At 35.3% G+C, this 27,972-nt stretch overlaps 1 protein-coding gene across 1 annotated transcript in view; it reads left to right on the forward strand.

Annotated features, from left to right (window-relative positions):
• The window catches only part of BBS8 (tetratricopeptide repeat protein 8), a 305,336-nt gene that overhangs the window by 216,922 nt on the left and 60,442 nt on the right, over positions 1–27,972 (forward strand). The window contains exon 10 of the mRNA XM_090398645.1: positions 7,614–7,736. Within this exon, the coding sequence (XP_090254771.1) occupies positions 7,614–7,736 (123 nt within the window). The remainder of the gene's footprint in view (positions 1–7,613; positions 7,737–27,972) is intronic.

A 27,972-nucleotide genomic window follows, 5' to 3' on the forward strand; every position in this document is an offset into this window, starting at 1 on the left:
TACAGATTTCATTTAACAATGGTGGTATTCTCTTTAATGGATAGCATGGATTTGCTAAAGGAAGGTCATGTTGCCATTTATTACAATAAGGTAACAGGTGCTGCATTCGACAAGGGAGATGGATATACAGCAGTATATTTAGATTTTGCAATGGCTTTTGATGGATCACTGCATGATAAGTTGATAGTCAAACTAGAGCAGATGGAGTTGGAAATTACATTAGCACATTGGATTGGAGATTGGCTATCTGACAGGTATCAGCAAGTTCTGTATGGGAGAGCAATATCTTGGAAGAGGAAAGTCACTAGTGGTGTGTCTCAAGGATCTGTTTTAAGTCTATTGCTGTTTAACTCTGTGTTAATGATATTAAGGAAGGTTTGGATGGAGATATTCAGTTGTTTGTAAAGGATGCAAAGCTGGGAAGAAATATGGTGAGTAGAGCAAATGTGGCTTTACAAGAGGACTTGCATGGACTGAGTGTGAATGGGCATGGAAGAGGAGGGTTACCAGTTCTGTGTCGCAAAGTGTAAGGTTTTAAAAGTCAGAAAAAAAGAGGGGATGTAGACTATACACTTGATGGGGATATATTGGATGAGGTGGAGGAAATAAGAGAGCTGGGGATGATGATGGATAGGAATCTAAAATTTAGAGGACACATTGCTAAAATTGTGAGGAGAGCACAATGAATTCTGGCAGTGATGTGGAGTACACTGACTTGTAGAAGTAAGGAGATTCTGGTTCCACTGCATAAAGCCTTGATTAGGCCATATATTGACTGCTGCACAAAGATTTGGTCAACTGGTTTTTAAAAGAATAAAGAGATATTAGAAATGGTCCAGAGGCAATTGATTAAGGTGGTTTCTGGTCTTTGTAATGTTGAGTATGAAGAAAGGTTGAGAAGATACAATTTACAGTCTAGTGGACTGGAAGAAGAGGGATAATAAGAGACATATATTGGTATGAGGTGCTAATAATGTTCTAAAAATAAGACGTTTTTCATAGAATGATATTAAGACAGGGGGAAGAACAAGGTGTCACTTTTGGAGGCTGTACGAGGATGGTGTGAGCAAAGGAGTGTGAAGCAAGTTTTTTTGCTTATAGTGGTGTATGATTGGAATGCATTGCCGGAGAGTGTGGTGTCTGCACAGAATTTGAATGTATTTGCTGCATGGTATAGTGAGCTGTGTGTATTGACAGGATAATAATAATAATAGTAATTATCTTTTTGAGATATATATTTTTATAGCTGTTTGTTTTTTAGTTTGGTTCTTACTGCAATGACAAATTCTCTTTGGGGTAGGGAGGGAGGAAAAAGAGGTAACAGTAAGGAATTCATTCTTTTAAAAACCAGTTGACCAAATCTGTGTGCAGCAGTCAATATATGACCTAATCAAGGCTTTATGCAGTGGAACCAGAATCTCCTTACTTCTACAAGTCAGTGTACTCCACATCACTGCCAGAATTCATTGTGCTCTCCTCACAATTTTAGCAATGTGTCCTCTAAATTTTAGATCCCTATCGTTCAGGGGAAGATGGGGTGATGCATCTCCAAAAAATTCTAGGTGCTATCAGGAGCAGAGTAATTTGGCTCATAGATGACCGTCTCTCATAGACTCACTTCAGCCTCTATCTCAGAGATAGTGTTTCATTTCTAGTGAACTGGCAAACATCATTCATCTACTTATTGTTGGGCCTGTCAAAAAAAAAAAAAAAAAAAAAAAAGCAGCAGCTGTTCTTTTCATTGCAGCTCCAAACACACTGAAGCTGCTTAATCTCCTCCTCTTTTATTCCATCCAACCCTGTTCTCTGAAATAGCCCTCTCCATAAAATGTCAACAGATTTTCTCTCTCTCTCTCTCTCTCACACACACACACACACACACACACACAAGAACATTTAGCACATCAGTGCCATGTGTGTGTGCTAAATGTTCTTGTACCTCTCATGTGTGGGATTAAAACAAAAAAATGTACCATCCCTTTTGAAATGTGACACTGCCAGAGACAGCTTAAGTGAAATTTAATAGGTAAATTAGACAATATATTTGAATAGATGCTTATATGTAAATGCTCATTCAAAATGCTACAGATAGATCAGACACAATGGATGGCTACATTCATGTTGAAAGTAGTCATTATTTTCATTGTAGAAATTTAATACTATAGGATGTAATAATTTGAATTATTGCCTACATGTATTCTAGCATTTTGTTGTCTCTCCTTATGCTTTTGGTTTTGGCTCACCTTATGAATACTACCTATAGTATCAGTAAGATGAGTGAGTCTTTTCCATACTATAGATAGGAAAATCCTCACCCATTCGATATGTTGGTGCATGATAATGCTGAAATCAGATCTTTGTTTCTCATTTGTCTGAAACAGGTCTTTGATTGAAACTCATATTTCATATTCCTCTGATGAGATTTTATTAGTATTATTATACAGTATCTCCATGGAGTTCAGAGACTCATCATGGAAGACCCAATCTAACTATTATCCACACAAAACCAATCATACCTCTCCTTAAATTCATTCACTATCAGGACACTCGATCTAATTCTGGCAATCCATTCCACTGATTCGCTGCATTTCGTGCAAAAAATCTAGTCCTCATATCCTTTATTAAGGTATCTAGTCTCTTTTACTTCTGATTTTGTTGGTTGTAGTTCTTCAGCTATCATTAGCAATACCTCACTTCTTGTCCTCATGATAAAAGTTTAATGGAGTCAAATAGCACTAGGAAATGATTAAAAATAGTATTATCTTTCCAATATTTCATCTCATTTACAGAAACATTCATGAAATACAAATTGAGACTTGTAACACACCCACACACACAAAGGCAGGCAGAAAACAAACTGAAACACATGCAAGAAAGACTAGAGTCCTAATTAGATGGAGGTGCCCTTCATGGGCACCTCTATATTTCTAGGCCTCATTAGCGGCCTAGAAATATAAACTGGGAGCTTGAATTATTAGTGTTTCTCATATTTTGTGAAGTTTTATGCAACCATATTTATTTAAATTAGGATGATTTTGAAGAGCAGCAGCAGATTCTAAAAACAGTCTTTCTTTTCTAAATTTACTGTGTTGCGCATGATGGTCTTTTTCCAATTGATTCTGTGAGCTGTATCCAAAGCATGGTCTGCAAGGCCAGATTGACCATAGTCATGACTGCAGATGTATTTTTTTTTAGGTTCTTCCATTTGGATAGTAGCTGATCTTCCTGTCTGTCCATAATAGGCCAGTTTGCAGGAACAAGTAACTCTATATACACCTGGAACAGAGAGAAGGGAGAGTTTATTTTTAGTGGAGCAGATAAGGGTAGCTAGTTTTAAATGGTGCAAAGATTGTACAAGTAGTTCTCACTTTACGAATTCCCGCTTTATGAATTTTTTGGATTAGGATTTTTATTTTAAATTGTGTGCGGCGATGGACGTAATGATCATATGAACGTAATGATGTAATGATCAGTTAGAACGAGCCTCAGTCACTCATGAGTCTTGGTGACATGTTTTATTTGTAGTTTCCTTCAATTACACCTGATTTTTTATTTTGTTTTCTTTTTAACTATAACCTTTTCACTTTTCCAACAATGTCAAAAAAGAAAGAACAGTGCAAAACCAGAAAATGAGCAAATGAAACAAAGAAAAGCAATTACATTAGAGAAAAAATATACAAAATTATTACCAACCATCAAGTGGGGAGCATTGTTAAAGATCTTTCTGAGAAATTTTCTCTTGCTGCTTATACAGTTTGCACCATTTTAAAAGATAAAGAAAAATATTTTAAAGAAGTAAAAAATGCACTATTTATGCAGTCTGCATGGTTGCATAATACAGAAACAGGTAGTATAATTCCTCATATGGAAAAACTCTTAACTGCTTGGATAAGCGACCATACTCTATTATTAAACATGCCTGTTACCTACGCAACAATTTGTACTAAAGCATTAGCCATTTTTAAAATGCTGAAAGACCAAAAAGGGGATGACTGCAAAGAGACTTTTGCTGCATGTAGTGGGTGGTTTGATTGCTATAAAATGTGAATTGGTTGGCATAACATTAAAGTACAAGGTGAAGCTGCAAGCGCTGATAATGAGGCTGCAAAATCTTATCCAGAAATAATTAAAGAAGGAAATTATTCGCCATCACAGATTTTTAATGTCGATGAAATGGGCTTCTTTTGGAAACGGATGCCTGTAAGAACTTACATTGCAAAAGAAGAATCCTCAATACCAGGTTTTAAAGCATCAAAAGATCGCATCACTCTACTATTAGGAGGAATGCTGCTGGCAATTGCAAGTTAAAACCCTTATTTGTGCATCGATCAGAAAATCAAGAAGCTTAAAAGGAATTAATAAAGATACTCTCCCAGTAATATGGAAGGCAAATAAGAAGGCTTGGCTCACGGGTTCCCTATTCAAAGATTGTCTTATGCATCACTTTGTTCCTAAAGTGAAATTTATTGTGAGAAAAAACAAATTCCATTTAAAGTGCTTCTGATAATTGACAATGCACCTAGCCATCCCTCATCAGTAGCTTACATTTGCTCTAATGTACAAATAATATTTTTACCTCCAAATACAACTTCTCTTTTACAACCAAGATCAGGGAGTGATTGCAACATTTAAAGCACATTATCTCAAAGAGACTTTTGAAATGTTAATTTCAATAGAAGCAACTGATAAAGATAGAAACTTTTCTATCAAAGAGTTTTGGAAAAGATTAAACATTTTAGACACAATTCAGGTTACACAGAGTGCCTGGCATAAAGTTTACGAAAAAACTACGAAAGGAGTATGGCATAAACTTTGTCCTCAGTTTACTGATAATTTTGAAGGCTTTGAAGACCCAACAATGATTGTGAATTCTGAAACTCAAGCGATCTTAGGTATGGCTAACCAGTTGCAAATGGAAGTTTCAGAAGGTGATGTTAATGAGCTGCTTCAATCTCACACTATGGAACTCTCACCCAGTGATCTCCTTGAATTAGAGGAACAAGAAAGAAACGAAGAAGAAAAAGCAAAAAAGATAATGAATATGAATCTTCAACTTGGAGATTCATATTCATGAATCTTTTTGAGAAGTTTGCTTTAAAAGCTTTTTTTTCTTCTATTTGTTTGGTTGATCAACCAACCTCTTGTGTGTGGGCGCAACATAAAAAAAAAAGTTCCAGGTGTATGTAGAATTCCTTGTTCCTGCAAGTTAGCTTACTATGAACAGGAAGATCAGCTATCATCTGAATGGACAAACATAAAAAATACATCTGCAATCATGACTATGGTCAATCTGGCCTTGCAGACCATGCTTTGGATACAGCATACAGAATCAATTGGAAAAAGACCATCATGTGCTATTACCGTAAATTTTGAGAAAGAGAAAGACTGTTTTTAGAATAATCTCCTGCTGATCTTAAAAATCAGCCTAATTTAAAAAATATGGTTGCATAAAACGTCCCAAAATATGGTAACACTAATACTTTGAGATCCCAGTTTACATTCTAGGCTGCTGACAGGGGGCCGTGGAGGGTGCTCCACCTAGTTAGGACTCTAGTCTTTCTTCCATGTTTTCAGTTAGTTTTGTGCTCCCTCTGTGTGTTTGTATTTCAAGTCTCATTTTGTACTCCCTGACAATGTATTTGTAACTGAGATATAATATTTGAAGCATTAAATACTATTTTTAATCGTTTCTTAGGTGCTGTTTCTTTCACTCCATTAAACTTTTATTGAGTTTTTCCAAGCATTTAAGGCTTAACACATAAATAATCACCTTCCCTATTCTCTCTATCCTCCCCGAAAATACACAATACCCTTTACATTCTATTCCTGTAACCATATATTCTGTCAACCAGGTCTCACTGATGCCTATAATTTTTACAACGTCAAGCTGACCAATAGCCAAAACTCCTCTTCTTTATTCTGATACTCCTTGTATTTGTGTACACACATTTCATCATCTCACTGTACCTACAGCTTTCTTTGTGTAATGTCATTACCAATTGATTCGATTCAAAATCCTGTGAAATCGCATTCAGCATCGCATAATAATTTCTGTACACACACTCATTTTTCCCAGGGATGGCCAGACATATGCTAGATTGCATCCCCCTAATATCTCTAGTTTCTCTGGTTTTGCACTTCCAAACTCTCATTACATGACACTTTCTCCAAACATCTAACTCCAGAACCATTTATATTTAGTCCATCAGGCATATATAAGTCCTTACATCCATTAAATTCACCCAATGTATCTAAAAACTGCACACCATTCCTCCTGCATAATCTTCTCATTGACTCATTAGTAATCATGGCCCTCTTTTTCAATTCTGTCCTATCATACCGAGCAGGAGACTCATAATTTTTACTTCTTTACTCTTCATTTTCACTTCTTTCAACAACTCTTTCATATCCTCTCTCCCATATTTGGGAGAGAGGATATTTGCATATTTCACCCCTTTGAAATCATTTGTTCCTGCCAAAACAATCTCTTTCACTTCTCCCTTCTGCAAACTGCAAGCTTAACTAACATTGCTGATCTTGGCATCTGGGAAACACGCTTTTGTCATTTTCTTGTTAAGTATATCTCTCATTTTCTTCTCAATACCTTCTCCTTATTTCCAGTTTCTTGCACTTTCATACTTTCTGAATTCACTTTTTCTTTCATTCTCCCACCTGCTGTACCATGACAATCATTTCTCCAGTTTGCTCTAGCTCCCATTTTTGTCCTTCATGGGACAAAATGGAAGCTAGGGCAACTCGACAGAGCAAGGACACTACATAAGAACACTCTTTCACTCTTTACTGTCACTTTCATTGCTCACATTACTTTCAGCTACTTCTTTCATGCTCTCATTCTGTGTGCTATCATTCACTATTTCCACATTTGTTAAAACACTTTCACTATATTTGCTTACATTGTTAATATTCTTCACTTTTCCAACTTTCTACATGACTTGTATTTCTTGCACTCACACACAAAACATTTACAACAAACTCTCTGTTCACTCTCACTCTCATGCCTGTTCACTCTTGGCAATAAATATGTCGAATATACATTACATTGTACAAAATCCTTCATGCTAAACTCATTGAACATTGAAGCCTTGGCTGGGATTTTTCTTGTATGCATCGGTGCCATGAAAAAAAATGCTCAACATTACAATCTAAAATATGTAAGATGTAACCAAAAATAATTACTAAAATTACTAATATTCACTAAAATAAAATGTGTGCAATACCACTTGTGGTTTGCACTATGCTAGCATCTTCTTTACTTGATATGGATTAATCTTGGTATACATTGGTTTCAATCACTCGACAATATCATGTCAATCCATTTGGTCTCCACAACAACTTCTGGAGGCAGTTATATTGCACATATTTTTGCCACTTCAAAATGGAGTAGTGGCTTCTGATTATGCTAGGGTTATTTAATATCTGAAAAGTTACTCGTGATCACATCATCAGGAATATGTCAGTTTGCATAGTTTCCTTGAAAAGTTTTTTTATCATTTTTTGTATCAAAACAAGCTATCTTTTATATTGAATTCAGTGTTTTGTTATACTGTATCAAATTAATATAGAACTTTATATTGCCAAATTATTTTATATAGGGTATTGGTGACAAAAATCTTGCATCTCAGTGTTTCAGACTGGCTTTGGCTGCCAACAATGATCATGCTGAGTCATATAATAACTTAGGTGTAATAGAAGCTACTAAAGGTAGCACCGATCAGGTAATTTAATACATAAATGTAATATTAGTAAAATTGTAAGAAAAGATTTAGTTTTTTTATTTTTATTTTTTTTTAACAGAAAATAGAAGTATTAAAGGATAAGAGTTACTGGAAGCAAAAAGAAGAGTGAGAGAGAGAATAAAGATTATAAGTCTGCCACAATATCAGAGGAGCAAACTGAGAAGGATCATAAAGCATTGCAAATGCATTAATGCAAAGGCAGGTGTGTGTGTGTGTAAGAGGGAATGATGTGTAAATGTATAGAATGAATTTGATGAACAAAAGAACCCATAACTTATGAATTGTGCTTAGATGGATTTAAAGTTAAGATCAAGGAAATTAGAGCTAGTATGAGAGAAAGATGCAGGTGAGCAAATGAGTTTGCCCTGGTAGCAAGTGTCAGAATGAAATTAATCGATTCATGCTGAATATAGTGTCTCTAATATCAATTTTAGCATTATTAAAAGATGCAGGGATACATGTTGACCCAAATGGTACTGCAGATTATGTATACTGTTATTACCCAGAAGCATCAGAAATAAGAAGAGAAGTTTTTAACATTAGTTTGAATTAAAAAAAAAGTAGTCATTTAAACGTAAGCGATATTGTATTTTCAGGAAGGATATAGACAGAGCAGGATGTCTTGGAGTATTGCTGATTATAACAGATTATACCTGCAGCAAAAAGCAAGTAGGCCAGATCAGGGAGGGAGAATATTTGATGATACTTTGGAGTTAGATTGAGGCCAACAAGTGAATATATCAGTTTCTGCTATAGGCTGGGGATGTAAAAGAAAATGTAGTTGTGTTATGTAGACAAATTATAACTCAATGAGTGCAAGAGAAGTCATTATGGGCAGTTTTGGAAATATATAGATTGGAAGACAGAAAGGAGGGATGAAAGAAATTAAATTTATGACCCTACTGAGACATAATTATCTAAAATAGCATGTGATTTGAGGCAGGGTTCGAGCATGCTGGATCAGGGGATAGTATTAGAGAATTTGCCTATAACTGAGTAGCCACTTTGCCTCTGAATGAGAAAAATAATGATGCATTCTTAACTTGAGAGGTGACAACATGGTATTTTCAGTTAAGGATTATGTGGAACTTCAGATAAGATGTGACAAGTATAAGAAATAGTTTGAAATAGTGCAATAGCATAAGAAACTGCAAGCAAAGGACGCCATCAGCATGGGAAATGGCCAAGGTATGTTTGAAGGAAGCAGTATCAGTAATTACTCAGGTCAGGAGAATAAATCCGATAGGAGTTAAATAGATAAATAGCATCTTTAAGCAGGTTCTTTAAAAAAATGCATGCTACAATGAGCACTACAAAGCACAATCTAGAAGGTTAATCAACAGGGTAAAGAAAGCAAGAGCCAAGCTGGCCAAAGGAAATTTGAAAGAAATCATTATGTAGCATGTAAAAGGAAGAATGATTATGGAAGGATAACTTTGATGAATGTGAATGGTAAGAGGTGATAGAAAAAGAATAAATAGTTGATTGCAAGGGTATATCATTATAGATAGAAATAATCAGTGACTGATGCGAGAATAAAGGTAGATTAACTGCATGCACTTTGAATATTACAAAATATCAATGTCAGTATAGCCATGGAATATGGGCCCATGTGTTACAAGGAATTGGTAGTGCCCTGGAACAGATTAAGTCTTGGTGCTGCTAGAGTCACAAAGAAAAGAGAGGACAAAATAGTTGTCTTAGATAACAGAGGCTCAGATACAGATAACAAATTATAGATTAAATTATTGAAAAATTTTGTCCATGGCAAAATTCAGGAATGGGTGGATAGGAATATGATTCTCTATATGACACAGCATCATAAATTTATGTAGAAGAGATCTTTCCTTATTAATTTACTTATTTTCTATAATTTATTATAGGAAGTGTATGATGCTTTCATGACAGTTGAGTTGGATAGAGGAAACTTCTATATTTCTTTTATCCAAACTGTGATTCTGCTGAACTTTCGGAATTAAAGTTCAGAGGACATATGATAAAAGTGAGCAAAATAGCTCCAAGTATCACTTTAATGTTAAAGAACAACACATTACCAATTATAGATAATGAATACAGCAATCCCTCAATTAATGTGCCCCTGATTAGTGCAGCATTTTTTTCGGTACCCCAAATTTGATTAGTGTGCCTATATACATTTTAAAAATAAATGTTACAGATTTTTAAAATTTTTGATCCATACATTTTTTATGGCTAACTATTTTAAAAAAATCACTCACCAGGATGAAATAATTTAGTTACTGATTTAAAACATTTTACAAAATTATTGTTTAATGGCATACTACACTATTTCCATGTACACTATGTTCCAAATTTACTGCCAAAATTTATGTCGTCTGCTTTACATAACATTTTGCTGATCATATCTCGTGCAATTGTTTTCCTTACTTTTTTATTTTAAATTATTTTCCTAACCTTTAATCATGAGTAAAAGAATTAGTGAGCAAAAAATAGAAGTGTAAAAATTATTCAAAAAGTAATCTGATTGGAAGAAAAACTTGAAATAATAAAGAAAAATGAACAAAGCGAGTCCAGAGCAAAGATAGGACAAGAACACAAAAATGAGTGAATCAACTGCTGAATACAAAGAGAAAGGTAAGGCTGCTTCAAGTTCATCATGCATGCACATGAAATCAAAGTATTATAATGATTGAATTAGAGAGACTTCTTTTTACATGGATCAAAGATTGTAACCAAAAACAGATCCTGCTAAACACTGGCCTTATTAAATCAAAAGCATTGTCTCTTTGTAACCTGGAAAGAAAGGGCTGTCAATGATGGAAAAGAAGAAGAATGCCATGTAAGAAGATATCCAGAGATTTTGAAGAAAATTGTGTTAGAAGGGGACTATTGTGATCAACAAATATTTAATGTCGATGAAACCGGCCTTTTTTTGGAAGCGAATGCCTTCCAAGATTTTTCTAGCCAAATCAGAGAAATCTCAGCCTGGTTATAAAGTAACAAAGTCAAATGAAATTACTGCTAGCAATATGTGAGTTGTTTGGAAGCACATTCTTCGACATTGTACAAATGATTTTAGTGGCTTTTCAAATTAATCTAAGTTAATTAAATCTCATTCTGAGAAGTTGAGTGATTCCAACCTGCTAAATCTAGATTCTCAGCGGGAAGATCCTAAAGAATATGAAGAAAATTTGATCACTGACAAAACCAAATAGATTTCACAGAAACAATTTGAAAATAGTTTTCGTACAATCAAAGTTTTTAAGCAGTAATGCTTAGAGACTAACCCTGGTGAAGAGAGAACCAGTAAAATTTGCAGAAGAGGCAATAGGGCCATACCGTCAGTTGTATGAAAAAAAGAAACAGAATGCATGCTAAATGTTAAGAAGTAGAATAATAAATTTATATTTTGAATATGTTTTATTGTCTTGCAACTTCATGATTTTCCTTTAACTATGCCCTGAGACATTCTTTAATTCTTTTATAAAAAAAAATCAAGGGTGAAAAAGGAAATTTGAGGAATGAATTATACTTTTTCCCATAGGTTATTATATTCGATTAGTGCGTTTTCAATTAATGCGCCTGTTTTAAAGAACCCATTAATCGAGGGATTGGTGTACTTGCAAAAAATGGTTTGACACATGTAAAGGAAATTGGAATTTATTAAAAATATCCTGTATATTTCACTCATTATAACATGAGCATCATTCAAGAGGGACAGCAAAAGAATTGGTGAAAACACTACTAAAGTTCCAGAAAACCAGTACTTATAAATTTTGAATTGCACAACTTCTGAGTTACAAATTGCAAATTACACTTAGCTGTGATCAAGACACGTAGAAGTATATTTGTTCTGCTTGACTTTTCTTGTGTTCATATTTTTCTCATATTCCTCCCATCAGTTTCATGGGAGAAATTAATGCTCCAATGGCTATTCCTTTCCTTGGCAAATATTCATGGAGTTATTTGAACAAATAGCCTCAATAGTTTTACAAAATCCAGATTTTGGCTTATGTATGTGGACAACATCTTCATCAACTGGCCAGGCTCTGAAGAATGCCCTTCCAATTCCACTCATAAACCGCTTAAACAAAATGCAATTCACATTGGAAGGTTGAAAGAAATAGATCACTTACTTATTCAGATGTTCTTATCTAGTTGGTGAACCTTCATTTGAAGTGTATAGAAAAAAAGTTCAGCACTGGAAGATACCTACATGCTATGTTGCATTATCATCCTTTCCCAAAATGAGGCATCATCAGAACACTCAAAGACAGTATGCAGAATAACCAGCAATGACAACAAAAGGCAACAAGAAATAACATATCTCGGAGAGAGGTGCTCCTAAAAAATGGCTACAGTCTTAAACCCCCATCATATTCCAATGAATACAGCAGTAAGAACTACAATGATGCCATTTCTTGCCCTACATTAAAATGTTACCAAAATAGTAAAAATATTCAAGCAATACAACCTAAAATTGTCCTCATTTTGCTACCAAAAGTATCACCCATACAGCCTCACTCTCTCCTCTCAAACAACTAGGAGTGTACAAAATTAAAAAAAAAAATTGTACATGCTATATTTGCTATGTTGAACAAACAGTTTGTTTGGGAGATATCGATTTCATAGACCATATCAAAGAAGAGAAATAACATGACATAAATCAAGATTGTCTTTTCATAGCACCAAAGAAAAACATCAAGTACTTTCACAGCTGGGCATGGCAATGTTGAATTCACCAACTATGTAAACAGGTTTAAAGAAGCCAACCAAATGTTATGATATCCACACAGTGTAACAAAAACAACGATCTCATCTTAAACCAGCTTTAATCAGCATATATCAAAGACCTACGACAGAAGTTGCATATAGCATATCAACAATGAACTTTGCACCTGACATGCTGATTCTATATTTGACATCCAGTTCATTCCATATATGACAATTGTTAATTTAAAAATCTCCCTGTTAATGCATCCTTTTTTTCAATTTTGTAATATAATCTGATGATGTAGGTTATCAGTTCCCAACTGGTGGCACGCGTATCCCCGGGGGTATGTGCTGGGCCATTCAGGGGTACACGAAAAATAATCAGTAATGGCGGAAAAACAAGTAAAGTAAAGTAAACAAAATGCAAAACATTAGTTATGGAACAATAAATGTCAGAAACAGCTATTTTAAAAACAAGGGAGAAAATTTATAGAAATGGGTTTAAAAAGGATGCACAGGTGGAAAAATTGTTGGGAACCATTGATGTAGGTGATAAGACATATGAAACTAGTCATTAAAAAGTTTCTTTAAAAGATAAAAGTGCTACTTGAATAAAGTAGCATTTTTATTGTAATATACAATATATGGACAGTTAATCAATGTACTTTATTTAGTGACAAATGGAACTCAAAATGTTCATAACTTATTTTAATGGTATTACAACACCAAAATAAAAAAACTAAATTATAAAAAAAAAGATGTTTATTGCTTAACCGATATTTTGTTCTATTTCAAAGCAACATATTCAGACACAACAGCATGCTACAGTTTAAACTTGTTCACTTACTCATTGTTGCGATGAGTAAATGAAACAATTCAAATTGTAATGGACTAAAGACCTAACATCCTAATTTGGTATACCTTCTAATGTTATATAAAAGAAGTTATTACAGTTGTGTAGAAGTTAATTATTATTATTATTATTAACATCTGATAACATCACACCCTCCTTATACATGGAGTCAGGGACTCATCATGAGAGGTACATACACACTATTGCACAGAAAGCTCATCCAACTGTGCCTTAGACTGATTAAATGTGTGCCTAAATTCACAACACACTTAGGCAATGCATTCCACTCACTAATCACTCTCAATGCAAAGAACCGCCTCCTCAATCCTCTGCTCACACCCTCCTTATACAGTTTTCTGGAATGTCTTCTTGTTCTATTTCCCTCCCTCCTTCTCCCATTCTATTAAAAGTCTCTTCCGTGTCAACCCAGCAACAACCCTTGACTAGCTTATGTATCCTTCTCCTCCTATTCATAAAGCTTTGCAATTTACATTCCTTCAATCTGTCCTCATACTCCACATTTCAAAGAACACTGACCACCTTTGTGAATCTTCTCTGTACCCTTTCTAACCTCGTCACCATGAAAATCCAGTGACCAAATCTGTACACAATAATCCATATCATGCCTGATCAAGGCCATATACAACAGCATCATAATCCTCTTTATTTCTGCATGTTAGGGTCCTCCACATCATTACCATTATCTGATGTGACGTCTTCACAACTTGTTCAATGTAGCTCTTGAATTTCAGGTCCTTGTCCACCATCACTCCAGATCTATCATCTCCTTTACCTCCTTTAAACTTTCCTCACCAAGTGTATACTTTGCATCCCATCATTACTTATCAAATTTCAAAACCTTACACTTTGCAAAGTTGAACTGATATTTCCACTTACCTGCCCATTAATACAACCTATTCAAGTCCTCCATTAAGACAGTAACATCTGGACTCTGCATTGCTCTCCCCAATTTTGCATCATCTGCAAACAACTGCATATCACTATTAAACCCATCCCAATAACCTTAATATATGAATTGAACAATAATGGTCCCCAAACTGACCTCTGCAGCACACCACTAGTGACTTTCCTCTTTTAGGATGTGGCACCTCCATATACAACTTTCTGACACCTATTTGACAGCCAATCGCTGATCCAACTCAGAAGTCTGTTATTCCAACCCATCCATTTCAATTTATTTAACAGCTTTTTGTGTGACAATCTATCAAAAGCTTTTGCAAAATTTAAGTATACTACTGTAAATTCATCTTACTTGACCAAGACTACCTTGTTATATTACATAAGTAAGTTATTAAAACATGATCTCCTTTTAACACCATGCTGGCAACTACAGAGAATCCCACTCCTGTCAACCTATTTTTGTATCCTAGTTCTTACCAATCTCTTTAGTACCTTCACTACAACTCCTAATATACAGATTGGCCTGTAATTTGTAGGCACAGCCTTATCATCACCTTTATATAGTGGAACGATTTTATCATTCTTCCACTCCCTTGGAACATGTGCTGTTGTAAGACTTATTAGATAGGCTTGCCAATGTTACTACCAATTCCCTGAAACATTCCTTTAAGATGCATAGTGATATGTCATCTAACCCTATTGCCTTATTTACATCAAGTTTATTTATTTCCTCAAATAACTCTTGTTCACTCACAATGAAGCCATCCTCTGCTATGTCCTCTACACTTGAGTTTCTTATGATTCTACCCCACTGAGGATGAAACACCCGTACAAATTGATCACCGAATATCTCAGCAACGTCGGTTACTATTCTACCATTTTCATATATTAACATCGTTACCATAATCATTCCTTCTACTTGTCATATGTCTAAAAAAACTCGCTAGGGTTTTTCTTTGCCAAATTTGGCTTTTACTACCCTTTTGTTGTCTTTGCTGATTCATGCTCCTGACTTGTTCTTTATACTTTTCATGTAACTGATTATTACCATTGTTCATCTTGTACTGCCTTCAAAGTGCTTTCATCCTCCACTTATTCATCCATTTTACACCTACTTTATTCAGTCTTTTTGATCTTTGGAATACATTCACACATTGATGTTGTTATGCATTTCTTTGTCAGTTCATCATCAAATTCCTGCCATGTACTCTGAAGGAGTGTACAGGATATGATAGTACCACATGACAAAAATTATATCATTACTAACTTCCTATCTACAATTTTCCTCCAAATCAGTCTGTTACTTGTCAAGACTCCAACATCATCAGATCTTATATTTCTATCATCTAAGGCACTTTGTACCACATCAATCCACCTATATCTTGGGCTTCCTCTGGGTCATTTTGCTGCCAACCTGGCAGAGAACACTTGTTTTGCTAATCTTTCCTCGCCCATTCTGTTTAAGTGACCATACCACCTGAGATTAGCTCTGCTAACGTATTCCTGGATGCTGACAATGTCAAGTTCTTTCCTAATATCCTCGTTTTTAATATGATATTGCCATTGATGGCATCTGTTCATGCTTATAATCTTTCTCAGGACTCTCATATCTGTGGTCTCTAGTCTTTGATCAAGTGTTTTACTTCTGACCCAGCTGTCAGATGCATAAGTTCAAACTGGTTTGAACACTGTCTTGTATACAGCTAATTTAGTGTTCTGACTAATTTATCTCTTATTCCATATGAATTTATTCAATTGACTTCCCACCATACCAGCTTTGCTGATTCTGTTGTCTATTTCTATATTTAATTTACCATCTTCAGTAAAAATCGTGCCTAAGTAGCTGAAATGTTTTACTTGTTCCACAGGTTCTCCATTCACAACACAGTTGACATTTTCAATGATTCTGCCTATTTTCATTGTCTTTGTCTTTTTATTGCTGACCTTCATACCATATCTATTACAACAGCTATTCAATTTAGTCAGAGAATCTTGCAGACTTGTAGCGGATTTATTTAGAAGTATAACATCTTCCGCATAAAGCAAAGAGCTGACATTAACATCTCCAATTTTGATATCATGTTTAATACCACTTTCCTTCATAATGTGATCCATATAGATAATGTACATCCTTGTCTCTCACCAGATTTAACATTAAACCATCTTCCTGTACTTCCTTCAATTCTAACTGCTGATTGCAAAGTTATGAAGACATCTCAGAGAATTGCCTACATAGGATATTGAACATAGAAAGAGGAGGATATAACACAAGTGATAAAAGGGTGGTCTCCCATTTGATAAAGCTTTGATCAGACCACATCTTGATTTCTATGCTCAGATCTGGTCCCCTGAATTTGAAGGGGTTGAAGTAACCTTGGAGTGGGTACAGAGATGGATAACAAAAATGATATCAGAACTGATATTATTTTTGTTATCCATCTTAGGTGAAGGTGAAAATCTGATTCTGATGATACTTATTTGGCCTGAACCTGGCTTGCTTATTCTTCTCCAAGTTTCCCATCCAATTTTTCTTAGGCTCTTCTCAAGTATGCTTGCATTAATCTTACCTTGAACACTCAGTAGGAAAATTCCTCTGATTCTTATATTCAGTTTTTTACCTCTTTATACTCATTGTTTGACCATTTCTGCTCTAATATCTAATTAAGCTACTTTCTACCGTGTGTGTGTGTGTGTGTGTATGTCAGAGTGTATATATTTTTACTTACTCCCTTACACACTCCGAGTGGTCAAAACTCTTAAATTCAAAATTAACACAGAAACTAAACTCTTACTAAACATTGCACACAGGTTTATATTCCAGGATATTTCATATGTAACCTAATCTTTCTGTTTACCCTAACATCCCATTATATCCATTAAACTTATTAAGATTGCATCTTCAAACACTTTTTTCCCCAAAAAAATCTTTAATTTACAAATAACATAAATATATACAACATCAGATTAACTACTACACAAGTGCCAGTGTATTTTCTTTAAATCACAACAAGAAATACATTATGACTACACAACTTCTTTACAATCACATGAATCAACAGATATTGTCCTATCTGGACAAAACTCCTGGAACTTTAGTCTCTTGCCTACTAGAGAACTTTTATTCCTTCTTGAGTTCACATAGAAGAAAGATTAACACAAAGAAAGGTGCTCTCTATATGACAGCAACATAATGTCAATTCTTCTTGCACATTAAAATCACAGATCACTGAATAAAACAAATCTTGTCTTTATCCAAGACATTTTTGTAACTTTACTTGCTATATGAAAGTAGCAGCAAGCCCCATTGAATAAACTACTAAAAACTCATAACTTTAGAATGAATTAACTTTCCATGTGAAAATCTCAAAATTCTTCTTGAAACCATATTAGCAGTTTAACACTGCAGAAGAACTTTTGCCTTCTAGGTGAAAGCACCTGAAGAAATAAGTCAATGTCCACAATTAAAAATCACTTATCAGACCCAGAATCCTAAATAAAATAACTTTACTGGGCTCATTCTATGCAAACTGGAAATCAGTAAAGTTGCTTTTGGCTTTAACTAAAATAAATTCTATATGGATTAATGACTAATAAAACTCACTGATATCTTCTCTCAGTCTTCTGTTTTTAACTTTTGTTCTAAATTTCTATCCAGTCTTCATGTATTGAAGACAGAAACTACACAGATTTACTCTTGCTGTGTTCTTTTTCTACTCTGTGGACAGCTGAATGCCTAGTAACCTTCACTGACATTCTTCTTGCTATTGACATTCTCCAAAATGCAACTGAGAAACTTCTGCTCAAGTCTACCATCATGCGCCACCATTACTGCTTTCCACTGTTGGGCTTGAACTGACAAAGTTCTTTCTTCACTGTGCAGAAAAATTTATTTAATTATACTTTTGTAGTGTTTGTAGTGAAACAGTTATAAACTGTAACAGTTTATTCTTCATTTCATTTTAATTAATCCCTTCCAATAATATAGCAGTAACTTTTGCTTCACTTGCTATTGACAACATATATATTTTTTAAACAACATTTGTTTACATACAAACGGCCAACAACACAAAACTTAGACAGCACATACAAAACCATAATTAACTGCTAATATCTAATTTAAATAAATTTATTTTATATATTTATATTCTCTAGTAGCCAAAGGTAAAAAAATAACATCTCAAAACATCTTGTTCATGACATACAAAAACAATGCTTAATTAACTTAACTAACAACAAAATAGTAATGCATTATTAACCTCTAACTTTCATTCATTTCATATACTTTAAATTTTTGGGATATCTGAATTTTAATACAGATATAAACATATAGAAAAGCTTAGGTGTTCGCTGCACATGTTGACTAATTTTGATGGCAATACAGAACACAGAAAGATAAGTAAATAATTATTTATTGACTTATTGCTGGTATTTTACTGATATTTAAGCCTTTGTGTTGTTGCTACAATTTTTCAAACTAGTCCCATTATTACACCATGCTGTAGTCTTGCGTATCGTGACAAACTTTCTTTTGTGCTCTGAAGATGCTAGTTATAACACCAGTGAAATATCAGCAATAAGTCAACAAATAATTATTTACTTATCTTTCTGTGTTCTGATATATTACAATCAAAATTAGTCAACATTTAATGCAGATATTCTACACCACATATCAGGTTTATGATGTTTTTTTCAACACTAAATATAAGTATGCATTGATACTTAGTGTTGACTGCATTCTTCTTGTATATTTTCGAAACCATTCTGTCACATTTGTTTCATTTAGCAGTGTTTTACTCCAGTCATCTAGAATATTTTATCTCCAGTTTTCTTGTCACATTTATCATCTGTGATTTCTTTTGATCTTTTTCCTACATTTCTGATCATTTTTAGTAGTCTCCAGAACAACTATTGGGAACATAGATTGGGAAGAGAAATGGTCACAGGTAGGGATGGAAATGGAATTTATACAGATATATAATTAGAGAGAGATAATTACCTGAGGGTACATGTAAAGGAGGGGACAGGGTTCAAGGTTCTGGATCTGATCATTGCATCAGAGAACTTAACACTAACCAGTCTAGCTATGCTGTCTCTGCTTGGAAAAAGTGATCATGTAGTCTTGATCTGGGAAATTGCCAGTCATGCAGAATTTTCTATTAAGAAGGGATATATGTGAAATTACAAATCAGGTGATTATGACAAGCTGAGGAGACATCTTTCAGCAGAGCAGTGGAATAAGAATTTGTAGGGGGAGAGATGTTGGTGCATGGGAGGTGATCATGCCGTGTTTGAAGACAGCAGTATCTGAATGTGTACTAGAGTCAGAAGGATAAATCAAATAGGAGTAAGATGGATGAATCGCTTCATTAAACAGGAGTTGTACACAAAGAAAAGGTTGTTGTGGAGGGGATTATAAAGAAAAAGGTGATGCCCATCAACACTATAAGGTGCAGGCCAGAGAGGTGACTGGTATGGTGAAGAAACTTAAGGCTAATTACGAGAGAAAACTAGCTGATGAGACTAAGAGAAACTCTAAAGAGTTCTTTTGCTAATTGGCAATACAAGGAGAAATGACTGTGGAAGGATGTCTTTAAAAAATGCTGATAGTGGAGAGTAATAGAACTGAACCAAAAAGCTGAATTACTGAGTGAGAATTTTGCAGAGGTGTGCCATCTGGATGGTGACATTAATTGAATAGAGGTTGAAAAAAATGAAGGTGCTTAAAATATTGCAGAACCTCAGTATGAACACAGCCATTGGATTAGATGGCATATCAGCCTGTGTCTTATGAGAATGTGCAAGAGAATTAACAGCTCCTCTGAGCAAGCTGTTTAATATAAGCCTGAGTGGGGGGGGGGGTGCCAATGGAGTGAAAAGAAGGCAAAATAGTCCCATTGCATAAGGGAAGCTTCAAGACAGAAGTAGAAAATTATATGCCAATCAGCATCTCATGAGTGGTAGTTAAAGTATTGGAGAAATTGGTGAAAAACAAAATTCAGGACTGGGTGGATAGGAAAATTATACTCTATAAGGGATAACATGGTTTGGTGAAGGGTAAGTCTTCTTAATAACTTAGTTACATTTTATAATCAAGTGACAAAGGAGTTGGATAAGGGAAATAGTTACTTAGTGATAATGTAAGACTTTCAAAAGCATTTGAAACACAATTGGAGCCAATTGAGATGGATATGAATCTTATGATTTGGATTAGAGGATGGTTGATGTACAGATATCAAAGAGTGGTTTATGGTGGAGTTGAGTCCAGGAGAAGGCAAATGACCAGTAGCGTACTACAGGGCTCAGTACTTGGTCCTCTGGTGTTTAATTTGTAAACCAATGCTATAGGAAATATTCAGTTGTTTGCTGACAATGCTAAACTGGGAAGAGCAATGGTAAATGAAGGTGATGCAGAGATCCTACAGGAGGATTTAAACAGACTAGCAGAATGGGCAAAGATAAATGGCTGCCAGATTAATGTGGCCAAGTGTAAGGTGATGCACTCTGGGAAGAGATCAGAAAAGTTGTGTACTATATTGATGGAATGGAACTGCAAGAAACTGATGAGGCCAAGGACTTGGGTGTGATTGTGGACAGGGAGTTGAAGCATAGAGGGCATATTGCAAAAGTAACCAAAACAGCACATCAGAGTATGTGGTTATTCAAGAACACACTAACAAGCAGAGACAGAGAAGTTATTGTTCCCTATAAAAGGCTTTAATAATGCCATGTCTGGACTATTGCAACATTGACAGTCTGTAGGTTTCAAAAATTAGCTGAGAGATGAAAAAGAGGAGACATAATAGAATCAATTAAGTTATTAAAGTGATTTTATAGGATTGACATTGAAGACTAAGACTTTTTCAGTACATGGCAAGAAGGGAGAGCACAAGGGGGGGTCACTAGTGGAAGTTGTGTAAAAGTGTGGTTAGCTAGGGTGTTAGGACTAGGTTTTTTACTTGGAGGGTCATGAATGGGTGGAAAGGGTTGCCAGAGATGGTTGTGGGTGTGAATGAGATTAAGGAGAGGTATGATAAGTATTGTGTGAATGATGGCTAATGTGTGAATAATGGATTTCCCACAATCAGTCTTCATGAGTCTATGGAGATACCTGTATAATAATAATAATTTGCCATTTTCCTGATATTTATCTGCTGTATTCTTACCGGTGTTCCCATACCTTTTGTTTACCTACTTTTACACATTAATTTGCTCAGATAACACTGCACTCAACCACATAAAATACACCTTTTTAGCCAATGGCTATATCACCCCACCAGATAATTCTAACACCATGCCTCTCCCCTTTGCTCTTTGGAGAAAAGAGCAAAGCTAATAATAATGGCAAATACCTGTTGGATTTCTGCTCAGGATATGGACTGGTTATTACTAACACAATGTTCCAACATAAACATGTGCACAAATTTACATGCAGAGAAGAGGCATGGAATAAGAAAAATCTCATTGACTATGTTATTGTTGATAGTGATGTTTTCCCATTGGTGCAGGACACTAGGGTGTACAGAGGATTTGAAATTGGAAGTGATCACCATTTAGTCTTGAGCAGCATAAAATTGAATCTCATACTGAAAAAAATAACATGTAAGAAAGTTTTAAAGCGAATGAAAGTTGAGCAGCTCTCAAATATAAATTGTAGACTAAAATACACAAACATCATTCAAGAAAAAATGAAAGAGTTTGAGAACAGGAACCAAACCTTGGAGGTTCAGTGGCAAATCCTGAACATTGATTGATTCAACCAGAGAGGCATGTGGTGAGGTTGTCCATAAGGATAGAAAAATCAGAACTCCATGTTGGACACAGGAAGTTAAAGAGGCAATGAAGGAAAAGAAGAAAGCATATTAAAAGTTGCTGGTGAATAAGTCAGCTTTTGCTCTTAGAGAATACAGAGACAAATGTAAGAAAGCTAAACACTCTAAAACTAGCTAAACAAAAGTAATGGTAAGACTTTGGCAAGAACATAGAAAATAAATATGAAGAAGGTGGCAAAATATTCTGGGGCTGTTGAAAAATCTCAGAAATGAGGAAAGAGTGCTGTAAAAGGAATTAGAGTTGATAAATGTGACATGAAAACTGGTGAAAAAGATATCCTTGATGTATGGAGTAATTACTTTGAAAAATTCCTAAATGAAACAAGCAATGATGACAGCACAGTGATAAAATACACTGACCAGACATGCAGTCAGGAATATATATCCATACTTGAAGTAGAAAAAGCCATCAAAGGCTTGAAATGTGGAAAGGCAGCAGGAGTAGATGATATTAGACCAGAAATGCTGAAGTATGAAGGTATAAAAGACTTACAGTGGCTGCACTGCATAGTTCAGAAGGCCTGGACAGAGGGACAAATTCCAGATGATTGGAGTAGAGCTCTCATAGTACCCATATATAAAAAGGGATATAAAACTGAATGTGAGAATTACAGAGGTGTTTCCCTACTGAATGTTCCTGGTAAGATTTATGCAAGTATACTTGAGAAATGGTTGAGAAGGATTGTGGAAGAAAAGCTTGATGAAGAACAAGCTGGATTCAGGCCAAATAGAGGCTGTCAGGATCAGATTTTCACTTTATGACAAATAGTTGAGAAATTGTGGGAATATAACAAAGATCTGTATTTAAGTTGTGTAGATCTGGAAAAGGCATATGACAAGGTGCCAAGAGAGAAGCTATTCAACATGATACAGTTGTATGGTGTCAATGGAGCATTATGTCTTGCAGTACTTAGTTTTTATTTGAGTTGTAAGTCAGCAGTTAGAATTGAAGGAAGTACAGGAAGATGGTGTAATGTTAAATCTTGTGTGAGATAAGGATGTACATTATCTCCTCTGTTATTTATTATCTATATGGATCACATTATGAAATAAAGTAGTATTAAACCTGATATCAAAATTGGAGATGTTAATCTTACCTCTTTATTTTATGCAGATGATGTTATAATTGGATGTCATTCAGAAATATTATCATCATGCTTGGTGTTGAATACAATAGTTATGCCTTTCTATTCCCAATCATTATTGCCTGAATATAACATCTTGTAGTTATTATTTGGAAGGAAAGTAATCATTTTAGTTCTTCTGCAATTTCATTTGATTTCTATTGATGCTATGCCTGTCTTTGATTCTTATGTTGAGTTGGAGTTTGTTCCAGTAGCTGACTTTTCACTGGTCACCCTGGTGCCTCAATGAAAGTTGTGGGGGAGAGTGAGTCTTGATTAATTGGATAAGATTCCAGCTGCATGATATTTTATTTTCACATACAATCATGTTTTTCTTTTTTAAGACAATACAGAATACAATTTGGCCAGCTAAATCTCAATCTGTTAGTCCAACTGCATTATTTTAAGTGTGCATTTAGATACCAGTTCACAAGAGGTGAGCCACAAGAAAATTAGGATTGTAGATTATGTGAATATACACCAGTCCTTAAAAGATCTTAATGGAGGTCTCCTTCCAGGTACCTTCTAGCTTTGATCCCTAAACATACAGGAAACTATTTGATACAGAGATATGTGAAATGACATATTACAGGATGAATATGTGTTCTTACCATTGTTAGTGATTTTCAAGTATTCTATGTTATTGGTAATTTGCCTATTGCTTAACTCAGTTATTATATATCTATATACTTTTTTTTTAAATTGTGGTATTGAATCGAATTGTGTTTTTTGATTGTTAATATTTACATTTACCCCCTGTATATGAAAGCATTGTAAATTCAATGAACTGATAATTAGAAATGCATACAAATTTTTCTTCCAAAAGTGTTTATATCTTCCTTCCCTTTGTCAAAGTGACTTTTATGTATTTATTTATTTTTTTAAATCCTTATTTACTGAAAATGCACTTCATAATGCTGTATATTTGTAATGTAAACTTACTAGTGTGCTATAGTTAAAGGAAGGGAGATTACTAATTTGAATGATTGGTTTTGTTTTCTTTTGCTATTTTCATAAATATTCTAATCATGAGATGAGGCGGATACAGAGTGTAATGAAGAGAATTGGAGATATGTAAGGAAGAGTGAAGAAGACAAAAACAAATTATGTTGATATGAAAAAAAGGTAATGAAAGGCCCGCGAGTGGCACTGTATGATGATTCAATTATTAGAGGTGGGGTAAACAAGAAGATGCACCAGGTTTGTTTTCCTGGAGGTAAAATGAATAGAGTGATTGAGGTATTAGATATGAGAGCTAAGCAAGCAAAGGAGTTGGTAGTGATAGCAGGAACAAATGAATTGACTGGTAACAAAGAAAATGTAAAATTGGATTTTAGGAGGTTGTTGAAAAGGATAAAAGACAATAGTGCGATAAGAAAGGCTATACCGTGTGTGTTGCCTGGTGATGACAGTGATGGATGAGGTGGAGAGCAAGAATTATGAATGATACATTAGCAGAAATGTGTGAAGAGAAAGAAGTGCAGTTTGTTCATGTGTGTGAAATGAGTTCAAAAGAAGAATTGAACTGTTTAAGAGTGATAGACTGCATTTGAATGGTTTTGCATGAGTCATTTGGAGAGAGTGCTGCTGGAAGGGAGAGTAATGAGTGCAGAGAATGAATCTGAGCAAGTAAGAAGCAATGTAAAAGAGCAGGAAAGTAAGGAGGGAGAGAGATAGAAGTGATGTTTATGAATGAAGTAGAGGATAGCATGGGTGTAGAGAATGAGAGAACGGGTGTACAAGACAAACAGGGAAACAGCGAGACTCAGGGTGGACAGGGGAACACAGCATGAGAAAGGATGATGCTCCAATAGGATGTAAATGTGTATGTGTGTAGACAAAAAAGGGAACGGAATGACCTGGGAGGTAGGGAAAACAGATTGGATTTGAAGAAAGTTCTAGGACAAGTAAGGAGAAAAAGAAATGGCTCGAAGAAAGTATCAGTGAAACTTGTTAAAATAAATAAATTTTGTGTGATGATACTGTGTTCCCCCTTTTTACGGGAGTTCACAGTACCATCTGGTCCCCCCAAATTTTATCCGGGCTCCGGAACCAGCATAGACTGATGAATCAGACCTGTGGCTGGGTCAGTATTCCTGACTGTAATCTGTGTGTCCTCTGACCGATTTGCTTGCTTGCATGATGAAAAACACCAGATAAACTAGCGGAAAAAACCCTGCTGTCCATGCCCAAGACCAGCTAACTTGGCTATGGCTGAGGAAGATCCTTAAGCTCCTCACGTCGTTGAATGGAATCGAACCTAGGACACTCCTTCCCCAGACATATGGTTACAAAGCGCAAAGCCACTAGGCTAACGGCGTGGACAGTGAAATTTGTTATAGATCAAGGAATGAGCTATTCTGTTTGCATATGAATACTAGAGGTATCAGAAACAAGGGAAATTAAATGGTTGCATTGATTGAGTTCGTTCACCCAAAAATTGTTGGAATAAATGAGACATGGCTGGATGAGGATGACATCCTGACAGGAATAGAGATGGAAAGGTATGATGGATTTCATGAAGATAGAAAGGGTAAAAATAGAGGTAGAATGCTATTGATGATAGAAAAAGAGTTGTGGTCATACAAGGTAGAGATGCAAGGGGAAAATAGTGGTAGTGTTAATGAGATAGCATGCTATGAGATAAGGATAAACAGAATGAAATACTTCATTGGATGTTGCTATAGGCCTTGTAATGTGGAGGAGGGTAGTGACCAGGAAATGTATAGGCAAATTAGCCAAGCAGATGGCAAATGGTGATCATTATGGGTGATTTTAATTATAGCCATATAGACTGAGATGATGAGAGAGCAAATGGAAGTAAAGAAAATGAGTTTCTAGAGTTTTTGAGGGACAGCTTCCTCAAGCAGTATGTAACTGAGGTCACACAAGGATTGAGTCTCTTGGATTTGACCATCTCATCAGCAGATGTTATTACAAATGAGGTGTCAAATCTCCCTCCAATTGGTGAGAGTGACCATGAAATGATTCCCTGAGTAATCACTTCATGAAAACTATCTAAGGACTTCCGTGAGGAAAGGGCATATTTGGAACTACAAGGCTGGTGATTATGAGTAGCTCAGGAGACAGCTTGCAGCTAGTATCTAGTAGAAGCAATGTCTAAATGTATTCTAAAGGTCATCATCGTCGTCATCAAACCTATCAAGGATTTAGGCCTAGCATGGCCTGTTCCGGCCTTAGAAGTCATCGTTGAATCATTTAAGAGGACGTCCTGGTTTTCTTTTTCCTAATGGCTTGTACTTTAAAGCCTGTTTTGGTAATCTTTCTGTTTTCATTCTTTGAACGTGTTCCATCCATTTATGTTTATATTTTTTAATTTTTTCTATTACTGGTTCTTGGTTTAATTCTTTCATAATATCTTCATTTCTTTTGTGATCAAATAGGGTATACTTTGCAGTTTTTCTCATAAACTTCATTTCTGCTGTTGTTAATCTTTGTTTGTCTTTTTGTTTTATTGTCCAGATTTCACTTCCATACATTAAGACCGGTAAGGCTAATGTATTGTATACTAAAGGTCAGAAGGTTAAATAAGGTACATGCATTATGGACACAGCATAAGAGGAGTGGTAGTAATCAGTTCCATGAGGAATACAAAGAACAGTCAATGAGGGTGACTCGATTAGTAAGGGTAGCAAGAGTTCAATATGAGCAGCAGTTGGCTGAAGCCAAAAAAGAATCCTAAGGAGTTCTTTCGATATGTAGCCATGAAAAAAAAAAAAAAAAGAATGATTATAGAAGGATAACATTGATTGGAGAAAATGTATTAGAAAAACTGCTGCAGAGGATATAGTTGAGTATGAATATATATTGTATAAAGGCAGTTTTAGTAATCTACTTATTTATTACAATAAGGTGACAGTTTCAATGGACAAAGGAGATGGATACACAGTAGTAACCTTAGATTTTGCAAAGGCTGTTGGTAGATTACTGCATGATAAGTTGATAGTCAAACTAAGTGAATGGGGTTGGACATTTAGCCTAGTGGATTGGATTAGAGATTGACTATCTGATAGCTATCAGCAAGTTGTGTATTGGGGAGCAATATCCCAGAAAAGGAAAGTCACTATGGTGTGCCTCAGGATTTTGTTTTAGGACCAATGCTGTTTAACCTATATGTTAATGATATTGGTGTAGATTTGGATGGGGATATTCAATTCTTTGCAGATAATGCAAACTTAGAAAAACTATGAGGAGTAGAATAAATTTAGTTTAATCCTTTATCCAAGTGTGAGTAAACAAAGTTTGCAGCTGAAAGTATCTTCAGGACTGGGGTAAGGTAGTACAATACCAGATGGATACACAGTAGTAACCTTAGATTTTGCAAAGGCTGTTGGTAGATTACTGCATGATAAGTTGATAGTCAAATTAAGTGAATGGCGTTGGACATTTAGCCTAGTGGATTGGATTAGAGATTGACTATCTGATAGCTATCAACAAGTTGTGTATTGGGGAGCAATATCCCAGAAAAGGAAAGTCACTATGGCATGCCTCAGGATTTTGTTTTAGGGCCAATGCTGTTTAACCTGTATTATTATTATTATTATTATTTCGGGCGACTCCAGGAGTCCTTAGACTCATCGAGGGAGGCCCGAAAAATCATGTTCACACAACTATGCGATTACATTCTCACAGTATATATCATACCTTGTCTTGAACTCGTTCACCGTCATAGCACCCACAACAAACTCTGGCAGCTTATTCCACTCATTTACCACTCTAAAAGTAAAGAACCCAGCTCTAACACCCCTGCTAACCACACTCTTGCCCAGCTTCCA

The sequence above is a fragment of the Typopeltis vanoorti genome, chromosome 10 (genome assembly GCF_054136105.1).
Source record: "Typopeltis vanoorti isolate ZY-2024b chromosome 10, IOZ_Tvanoo_1.0, whole genome shotgun sequence".
Lineage (NCBI taxonomy): Eukaryota > Metazoa > Arthropoda > Arachnida > Uropygi > Thelyphonidae > Typopeltis > Typopeltis vanoorti.